Source organism: Micromesistius poutassou (genome assembly GCF_964030765.1).
Source record: "Micromesistius poutassou genome assembly, chromosome: 10".
Taxonomy (NCBI): Eukaryota; Metazoa; Chordata; class Actinopteri; order Gadiformes; family Gadidae; genus Micromesistius; species Micromesistius poutassou.
In genome coordinates, this window is record NC_140280.1 from 5,187,172 (window position 1) to 5,198,109 (window position 10,938).

The window sequence follows — 10,938 nt, forward strand, 5'->3', positions numbered from 1 at the left end:
CCCGTCTGAAAATCGGAACCATGTTATTGATTTCATATATTTGCCATTTGTGAGAGCCTTACTAACCCTGGAGCATTAATGCCTTGCTCAACCACCAGAGCTACACAGGTCCATATCGTCCCACTAATACACTGAGAGAAATCGTTACTGTCTCTCTCTCTGCAACGAAACCTACCGTCTCTCTCTCTGCAACAAAACCTACTGTCTCTGTCTCTCTCTCTCTGCATGTAAATGTTCTCCCTCTCTCTCTCTCTCTCACTCCCACTCTCTCTCTCTGCATGTAAACGTATTGTCACTCTCCCAGTGTCCCCCACTTCAGTGTGTGAGGTGGACAGCCATCACCGTGGTTACGGCTCCAGGGAGTCCATCCTCCAGCATCAGGAGAAGGACGTCTGGAGGAGGCTGAGGCGAGGCCCACGGGACAGGTGAGCTGGGGGGGGGGGGGGGGGGTGGAGCGGGTGGTGGAGCCGCCGGTCTAGGAGCTCACCCCCCGCCCCTGTGGTCCGCTGCAGGAGCCCCCCCCCCGAGAGGAGAGGAGGAGGAGGAGGAGGAGGAGGTGGAGGAGGAGGAGGTGGTGGTGGAGGAGTGGGTAGAGAGCAGCCGCGGCCGCAGCCCTCTCTGAACCTGCGGGGCGGTGTCAATATGCGCTGCTCCACCCTCCTGGGTATCCTGACGGGGGTGCTGCTGTACCTGGTGCTGGGGGCCGTGGTGTTCCGCACCCTGGAGGCCCCCCAGGAGGAAGGCCAGCACATCCACCTGCAGGACACACGCCGCGACTTCCTCTTCAACTTCACCTGCGTCAGCCCCGACAACCTGCAGGCGCTCATCCAGGTACTGCCGAACCCGCACGCCTGGAGGGCTCTGCCTCTAACACCTGTTGAACCGCACACCTGGAGGGCTCTGCCTCTGTCACTAACACCTGTTGAACCGCACGCCTGGAGGGCTCTGCCTCTGTCACCTGCTGAACCGCATGCCTGGAGGGCTCTGCCTCTGTCACTAACACCTGTTGAACCGCACGCCTGGAGGGCTCTGCCTCTGTCACTAACACCTGTTGAACCGCACACCTGGAGGGCTCTGCCTCTGTCACTAACACCTGTTGAACCGCACACCTGGAGGGCTCTGCCTCTGTCACTAACACTTGCTGAGCCGCACACCTGGAGGGCTCTGCCTATTCTAAACAAGTACATCCCAGCAAGTTAATAATAATATAAACCAATATAAGTGAATTGAGACGACTCAGATGATGCTTTGCACGAATTGTGGGCTTCACTACCGGTTACTATGAGATCGATGTAAACAATCGCCAATATATATATATATATATATATATATATATACTGTATATATACTGTATATATATATGATAGAGTACTAACGATGGTATCTATATCTATATATAGATATATATAGATATAGATATAGATATAGATATATATCGGGCACAAACACTCTTTTTCGGCTTGTGGTCAAAACACTGATTTCAACCAATTAGTTTGTTTTGTCCGGTTGTAAGTAAATCCTCGAACGGCACACGTTGTTCCCGAGCTTTTTACAGCCATAATTGTATTCAGAGACAGAACGACTATAGAGTGATGTGATTAGCCTGCCAGCTCAGGCGCAGTGGGCAGGGAAGTGTGGCCCACAAACATTTCCATAGTAACCACCCCAGGAAACTTGTGGATAGGCCTGCAGTAGGACTGATGTAGACTGCGTACCCCCAGACTGTTCTGCCGGCGATTTGAATTCGCCCTGCAGAAGGGTCTGGAGAAGAGCAATACATTTCTTTCTGGTTCCGATACGTTTTTGCGGGAGCCAATCACCAGGCTGGCTTCTCCCCCTGGCGCGCTATTGGCTGGTTTAACACAATGACGACAGGGAAGCGACGGCAAAAAAAGCAACCAAAAGGGTACAGAGTCAGTTGAACTAGGCCCGTTGATCATGCCTCTTGTGCTGAAGAAAATGACAGCAGCCTCCCCACACCAACGTGCAATCTACGATTGAGCTTGGTTTGGCAATAGCCAGGCTAGGACCGATGTTTAGTTCATACTTTTAGTACAAACTATCCGTAATGTAAAAAACTCAGCCGTAGTAGCATGTACCTCCCTAGCGCCTGTGTTACTAGCATACGCTAGTTATGTGCCCCCTGTGTTACATGCATACGCTATTTATGCTAGTGATGTAGCCCTGTGTTCTTAGTACGCTAGTAATGCTATTAATGTGCCCCCTGTGTTACTAGCATACACTAGTGATGCTAGTGCTGTAGCCCTGTGTTACTAACAAACGCTAGTAATGCTAGTGATGTAGCCCTGTGTTACTAGCATACACTAGTAATGCTAGTGATGTACCCCCTGTGTTACTAGCATACCCTCCAGCCCTGCGGCGCGGCTATATCCGTGCTGCTATGCTGTGTGACCCCGGGGGCCGTTGGACCGTGACCGGGTGCCAGGGGCTTGGGGACAGGTGGCCGAGGTCCAAGGGTATAAATAAGGCAGCGGGAGTGGGGCGCCCAGGAGAGACGAGAGACGAGTGGCGAGGCGCTGTGGCGCGGAGCGGCGGCCATCTTGGCAGCCGGCCGGCAGTCACAGGGTGCTTGGAGATGACCACGGAAAAAAGATTGTACATTAAACCTTTTTCTTAAGAGAGGAACACGTACTTCAACAGGGTTCAACTTGCAAAGTGTTCAAGTTCGACCAATCAAGTCCAGTCCCTCGGACTTCAGCGGTAACCAGGGGCAACACGGACAATATTGAAACAGGAACGTGTATGATTGCTATGTCACAAGCATTCCTGGGTGTATTTTAAGATGTCGTACTGTGTTTGTTTGGGTAACCAAATATGAATGGAATGAATTCATCATGGAGCTATATTATTATTAAGCTGAGATTATTTTCGTACTGCATATATTAATGTATAACTATGTTGTAGATGTCGATGAGATCTAGAAAGGACGTCGGTCAGGGTCAGAGCAGCTGCGGCGAGCCGGGGTGATATGTCGCCCCCCAGCGGCTGTGTTTAGTATTACAGCGACACAATGTTTTGTGTGCGGCGAACAATGAACGACGGTTAAAAGGTGGGGAAGGGGATACATACATGCATTGTAACGGTCATTAGATCAGGAGCTTTAGTTTAAGCCATTTTATTTCACTAGATATTTTATTATTTTCTGTAGACCCACATATTTTGTTGTACAGAAAGCTGACCACACCTCTTTGGTCTCTTTGGTCGCAAACCTCTAACCTCTTTGGTCTATTTACATTTAAGCAGTTCTGCCTCTCCTTTACAACAACAACCTCTCAAGGTAGTGGAGCACAGGGGGGTCAGGAATAGAAACAAACTCAATGCATGTGTTGAACTCACAGAACCACAACCACTAGAAGAACATCATACCCCTCTCTACCGAAGCAACACTGCAGCATTGTTGTTTTGCGGGAAAGGAGTTTGATATACTGGTCAGACCTGTAAAGTTGTATGTACTGGTCGGTACTGTAAAGTGTGATATACTGGTCGGACCTGTAAAGTTTGATATACTGGTCGGACCTGTAAAGTTTGATATACTGGTCGGACCTGTAAAGTTTGATTGACTGGTCGGACCTGTAAAGTTTGATATACTGGTCGGACCTGTAAAGTTTGATATACTGGTCAGACCTAGCCTGGCTATTGCCAGACCAAGCTCAGTCGTAGATTGCACGTTGGTCTGGGGAAGCTGCTGTCATTTTCTTCAGCATAAGAGAAGATCAACAGGCAGAGTTAAATTGACTCTGTACGCAATTGGCTGCTTGCCGTCGTTTCCCTGTCGTCATTGTGTTAAACCAGCCAATAGTGCGCCGGGGGAAAAGCCAGCTTGGTGATTGGCTCCCGCAAAAACGTATTGAAACTAGAAAGAATCGATTGCTCTTCTCCAGACCCTTCTGCAGGGTGAACTCAAATCGCCGGCAGAATGGGCGGGGCTACCCAGTCTAGGTCAGACCTGTAAAGTTTGATATACTGGTCAGACCTGTAATGTTTGTTCGGTCCTGCAGGAGGTGGCAGATGCGGTTGGCGCCGGCGTGGACACCAGTGTCAACGCCAGCAGCTTCACCAGCCAGTGGGACCTGGCCAGCGCATTCTTCTTCTCAGGAACTATCATCACGACCATCGGTGGGTCACAGTGTTACTGCTCTATCATCAGGACCATCATTAGTACTCTATCATCAGGACCATCGCTGGGTCAGAATGTTAGTACTGGATCTTTACCTACTGGTTAAACTGGGAGGCTGAGACCTAATGAGCAGCATCACACACTTGAGAGAATATAAATAAACAAATCTTGCCTCTTCTTTACCTCCTCAGTGTCTTCCACTTATTTGACCTTTATTCTACGAGGGAAGTCATTCAGACCAATTCTCTGAGTATCTGAAGAACCACTCCATTCACTGCCACCTTCAGCTACAATGGTTTGGTTTGATTCTGTGTTAAAACACATGGAGCCTGTCTGGAGGTCTCCTTGGCTCAAATGTTTTAATCTCCAATTCAGATGATTCTGATCTTACCGTTCTGAGAGTATAAACTGCTGTACTCCAGTTCACAGGCCCTCGTAGCTAGCCTACAAAGCTAGCCTCGTAGCTCGCCTCATAGCTCGCCTCGTATCTAGCCTTCTAGCTTGTCATCTCACGTCACTATTTACTGTGACCTTGGACCTCTTTGACCTTGGACCTCTGTGACCTTGGATCTCTGTGACCTTGGACCTCTCTGACCTTGGACCTCTGTGACCTTGGACCACCGTGACCTTGGACCACTGTGACCTTGGACCTCTGTGACCTTAGCCCACTGTCATTTGAATTGGATGTGGTTTGAATGATGTTTAATGCCTAGACTCTCTGCCTGCCAGGGTTCGGGAACATCTCCCCCAAGACGGAGGGCGGCCAGCTGTTCTGTATCTGCTACGCGCTGGTTGGCATCCCCATGTTCGGCTTCCTGCTGGTGGGAGTGGGAGACCACCTCGGTACGGGTCTGAGGAAGGTCATTGCCAAAATAGAGACTCTCTTCCTGGTGAGTGCCCTCTCACAGAAACACGTTTCACGTTCACATTTCACATTGTTCTAAACTATAACTAATCTTACTTTTAATGTTCTGTTCTTTGACTTGACGGTCAATAGGATCTGGATTTAAGGGAGCATAGTTTTCTGATGCTTAATGCACACCTTGATGACCCTGAATAACATACTTAGAAGTGGATGATGGATTCTGGTTGTCCATCACCTTAATTCTATCCTCTTCTTCCTATTACACACACACTCACACACACACACACACACACACACACACACACACACACACACACACACACACACACACACACACACACACACACACACACACACACACACACACACACACACACACAATCATGCAATAATTGTAAAAAGAAAACTGTACATATTATCTATTTTATATTTTTATGCATACATTGCACTACTGCCTTGTACTTTTTCTCTATTTCTCTATTCTCTATTTTACTATGTATACTTGGATGCTGCTACAATTTAGTCGTACACTGTACAATGACAAATGAAAGGATTTTGATTCTATTATCCTGAGCAGAACGGCAACAGTTTCCCTGGCGCCTGGGATCAATGAACCGATCAATAACTGGTCTTGTGTCCCGGTCCTGCAGAAGTGGCGGGTGAGCCCCACCATCGTGAGGATCATCTCCGCCGTGCTCTCCATCCTGCTGGGCGTGGTGCTCTTCGTGGCTGTGCCCATCTTCGTATTCCAGGAGGTGGAGGGATGGACTCTCCTTGAGTCGGCCTACTTCGTCGTCATCACCTTGACGACGGTCGGCTTCGGAGACTACGTGGCAGGTGGGATGGACGTTATGTTTCCGATTTGGAAAAACTTTTCAAAACGAAGTTATTTCTGTACAGATACAGTACTACGGTATTACTATAGTACAGCTACAATACTACAGTATTTCTATGGTACAGATACAGTACTACAGTAATTATATAGTACAGATACAGTACTACAGTATTACTATAGTACAGATGTATGAAAACTATGTTATTTCTGTTGTGGGTGGTTTATTCAAAAGTAAAATGTCTCCAGTAGCTCAAAGGCCTTTGACATACGTTATGATGATATTGATTCCCAACACCAGTTGGGAATTGTAAGTGCGTCAACACACCAAATAATGAAATAATATCTCCTTTAATCCATTAGGTCCGCCTGGCACTAAACAATCTTAACTTACCCCTTCAATTATTCACAGGCCTGACTCGAGTAGCAGATGAATTATTAATCTTTTTACACCGTAGGATTCCCCAGAGCGGGAGGCTGGATCCAGAGAAAACCAGTCCATCTTTATGTGCCCTTCCCAGACCAGAACCAGTCTTGTAGCCCAGTGTGTCCAGACTGTTCTCATAGGGGGGGCACCACAGCATCGGACCACCACACTCACTTTGTAGAACAGCACAGAGAACGTCTACTTCAATTAAACTGATCATCAATCCACAAACTAGGACAATAAAATGTGCGCTCAACAAATAACATGTGTATATTGTTATGTTGTTTGAAGACAACTGTTTTCCGTTATGTTTCGATTAGCTAGCTTCAGTCCCAGCCACTGCCAGGATAACTGAAGTGGGAGTGGCCAATCCACATTCTGGGGGGCATGTGCCACCCCCATCCTTCTGGCCACGCACCTGTGGTAGCTCCTCCCCCTCCTCCTGGCCCCGCCCCTGCTGTAGGCCCGCCCCCTCCCCTGATGTAGCTCCTCCCCCTCCTCCTGGCCACGCCCCTGCTGTAGGCCCGCCCCCCTCCCCCTGGCTACGCCCCCTGTTGTAGTCCTGATGTCCTGTGGTTCTCAGGGGACTCCGGCATGGAGGGCAGTGACACCTGGTACAAGCCCCTGGTGTGGTTCTGGATCCTGGTCGGCCTCGCCTACTTCGCCTCCATCCTCACCATGATTGGGAACTGGCTCCGCGTTCTGTCCAAGAAGACCCGAGCAGAGGTACCTCCATGCTCCTCTCACACCTCCTCACGCACCTCCTCTCTCACCTCCTCACGCACCTCCTCTCTCACCTCCTCCCTCAACTCCATGCTCCTCACGCACCTCCTCTCTCACCTCCTCTCTCAACTCCTCTCTCACCTCCTCTCAAACCTCCTCCCTCACCTCCATGCTCCTCACGCACCTCCTCACTCACCCCCTCTCTCACCTCCATCCTCCTCCCGCACCTCCTTCCTCACCTCCTCATTCACCCCCTCTCACCTCCTCCCGCACCTCCTTCCTCACCTCCTCATTCACCCCCTCTCACCTCCTCACGCAACTCCTCACACACCTCCTCACAAGACCTCCTCTCTCACCTCAATCCTCCTCACACCTCCTCTCTCACCTCCTCTCACATCTCCTCTCACCTCCTCCCTCACCTCCTCCTTCACCACCATGCTCCTCTAGGTTCACCTTGCTTGCTCTAGGTCCACCCCTCCCCCTGGCCATGCCCCCTACCTCCTCCCTCACCTCCATGCTCCTCCCTCACCTCCATGCTCCTCCCTCACCTCCTCTCTCACCTCCTCCCTCACCTCCATGCTCCTCCCTCACCTCCTATGCGGAGTGCTGAACCCCACCACCAGTGCCAAAACAGTGTCATACATGCCACATGCGCTCCTCTCTCACTGAGTGTGTGTGTGTGTAGTGGTGAGGGCCCCCTGACTCATGCCTCCCCCCCCATTGCCCTGCAGATGGAGGAGCTGCGCGCCCACGCCACCAACCTGACACAGAACATCCAGAACATGTCCGTGGACTTCCGCATCCCCGGCAAGGGCCTGGACGACCCGTTCAAGCGCCACCGCAAGAAGCGCCGCCGGGGTGGGAAGGGGGGCCACGGGGGGACGGCCAACGGGGCCCCGGGCGACCCCGACCACCCGGGCCCCGACGGGGAGTCCGGCTCAGAGTCCGGGTCCGGCTCCGGGTCCTCCTCGTCGTACACGTCCAACGAGTCCGAGTCGGGGTCGGACGCTGACGCGGACGCGGCGTCCCAGGCCACGCAGACGGACCACGTGGCCGACGCCCGCGACGCCGAGCCGGAGCCGACCTTCCCCGACGCGCTCTTCTCCCAGCCGCTCGACTACTTCGGGGAGAACCTGGCCTTCATCGACGAGTCCTCGGACGCGCAGAGCGGCAAGCTCCACCTGGACCCCCTGCTGGACCCCGCCCTGCCCGAGAAGAGGGGCCGCTCCCGCCAGCCCAAGAGACGGCGCCAGAGGAGACCCGTTCCTCAGGGGAGGAGGGGCAGCGCCAAGACCTCCCCGCCCAGCTCCGACCAGAGGCCCAACGGGGGCCCTCCGCACCCGCCGGGGGGGCAGGTCCCGTGTTGAAGGCCGGAGGGGGGGGGGAGGGCAGGGACCCGCGCTGTGGGAACCTGCAGTGTGGGGACCCGCTCCGGTGCGGGTTCAGGGTCGGTGTTTATGTTGGTGGTCCGCTAAGTTGGCAGAACATCTGGTCTGATCTCGTCGACGTGAAGAGGATTCGGTCGTATAATGAACAACGCGCTGCTATTCTCTCGTCGATGAAGCGGAACGCGTGGCAGGAAAGAGAAAGGGCGTGGTCGGACTAACCCTGAGGTCGCTGGAGAGGAGGACCTGGGAGCTGTTTGACGCAGAAGCATCTGTCCGACCTGTCCGACAGGAGGTAGAGGTCAGAGGTCGACAGGAGGTCGTCGACGTAGAACCAACTAGTAGAGCCATCTAGTTCCTTCATCCCTCGAAAAAAAAACACTTGATTGATGATTTGGCACAAGCATGATCATATATGTGCCTGATGAAAGATGAGGAGGATCAGGACCTCCTCCTTAATGTTGTGTTGTGTTCTGGCCTGATGTTGCACTCGCCTTCTCTACACCTCACTCACTATAGTCAACGTTAAACAAGTTAATATCACAGGGAGAATGCTTACGTGTGCACACTAACAAAAGAAGAGGAGAAACGCATGGTTTGCTTTATAGCCTTCAATCAGCCATAAAACCACTCCCACGGTTACCATGGGAACACAACTGTCCATAAATACTCAACCATCGCCAAAAACAGTTACTTTTTATAATCATATTCTGTTTCAGGACCAGTCTTTCTGACTAGGGTGAACTTAACTTGCTGAATAACACACCGTGCCTGCAAAAGAAACAGCAAATAAATATTCTATTCACAGTTTTCTTTGTATGGATTTCTACGTTTTTGCAGAGTTTTTTCCGATAAACTTTTGTTAATCGCAAACTTCACGTTGAAAGGATGGGCTCCTTCGTACATATGTACCGTTAACCAATGATTACTACACTCTGCAAAGTATTTTTGGTAACTTTGCTTCTCATGAATCACAAACGTTTAATCGAAGATTTACCATTAACCCAAGATTTCCCGGGTTCTAAATGCTGCCGACATAAAGAGGAAACAGAGGGTCTGATAGGACGAGCCAGGGTGGGACGAAAGGACCGTTATACTGTTAACAATATATGCAACCTCATCACACGTTTGAAGATGAACCGATCGATATGTATTGCACTTGTGGAATAAAGGTTTTTCCTTTTTTAATGGTGGTCCGCTAGAACTAATTGTGGGGGCCTTTTGTATTCAGGATGATGCTCAAGAAAACATCATTATTAAATATCATTGGTTATTAATAAGACTCCATGGCCAACGAGCCGGTCTAGTGCCTGGCCCAAGGGCACACGGGCAGGAGCGCTGATCCACGATCTAACTTGCATGTTCTCTGGTGTCTGATGAGGAAGGGCGGAGAGAACACGTCAACACACAGAACACAGAACACACAGTGGAGAACACGCAGTGGAGAACACACAGAACACATAGTGGAGAACACAGAACACACAGAACACAGTGGAGAACACAGAACACACAGTGGAGAACACAGAACACAGAACACACAGAACACACAGTGGAGAACACAGAACACACAGTGGAGAACACAGAACACACAGTGGAGAACACAGAACACACAGTGGAGAACACAGAACACATAGTGGAGAACACAGAACACATAGTGGAGAACACAGAACACACAGTGGAGAACACAGAACACACAGTGGAGAACACAGAACACACAGTGGAGAACACAGAACACATAGTGGAGAACACAGAACACACAGTGGAGAACACAGGAGCGAGGGAGGGAGTCTGGGGGAGGGGGGGGGGGGGGATGTTTCGGTTGGGTACTTCCAGAATCTAGCTTACACTGGCGACTTTCTCTAAATTGCCAACCCAAGCTTTAATAGAGGCCTATATATGGAACCAGTTGTGACGACATCTGGATTTAGCGTCAGTTTCCTGTGGCCGTTACACGGCGTCCTGGAGGGGGCGCTGTCTGCAACAACAGAGACCACACACAGCCTCCATATCGACGGGCCTTTCTGTTTCTTCAGTTGATTGTCTGGGTCCTTTTGGAGGACATCCAGGAGCAACACGGGGATATCAGACGCGCTATCGTGAGCAGAGAGCCTGCACACACTTCTCCTTACTGACTGCGCCAACACGCCTGCCTCTCCGCGGCCGCTAGGTGGCGGTGGAGGACGGATACACCGGGAGAAGCTCTCTGGTCCCCAGCGGTCCTCTCTCTGGTCCCCAGCGGTCCTCTCTCTGGTCCCCAGACCCCAGCGGTCCTCTCTCTGGACATTCATTTTATTTTTAATAAATGTAATAATTGTGCATCTACTTAAATTAATTATGATTCATACGCACGGACAACGCATTCATAAAGAATATAATAAAATAGACAGAGGAGGTAAAGTGGAATAATAACATTTAGCGTCTTAGTTATCAAGACGAGCTCCAACGACCAGCGTTCAGTGGTTAATACCAGTGTGTTGGTACCTTTGTTGTACCAGTGGTTAATAACAGTGGTTAGTTCCAGTGGGTTATTCACAGAGTGTTATTGATCACCGAACAGACGCACCGTAT

The 10,938-nt window shown here is 50.7% G+C and overlaps 1 protein-coding gene across 1 annotated transcript; it reads left to right on the forward strand.

Moving 5' to 3' along the window:
- Nucleotides 1-642: 642 nt before the first annotated feature.
- kcnk4b (potassium channel, subfamily K, member 4b) lies at nucleotides 643-8,352 on the forward strand (the record flags this gene model as incomplete). Its single annotated transcript, XM_084473753.1, has 6 exons — nucleotides 643-831; nucleotides 4,020-4,137; nucleotides 4,868-5,028; nucleotides 5,654-5,840; nucleotides 6,846-6,988; nucleotides 7,717-8,352. The coding sequence occupies 6 exons, from the start codon at nucleotides 643-645 to the stop codon at nucleotides 8,350-8,352; spliced, it is 1,434 nt and encodes a 477-aa protein (XP_084329879.1).
- Nucleotides 8,353-10,938: the final 2,586 nt, after the last annotated feature.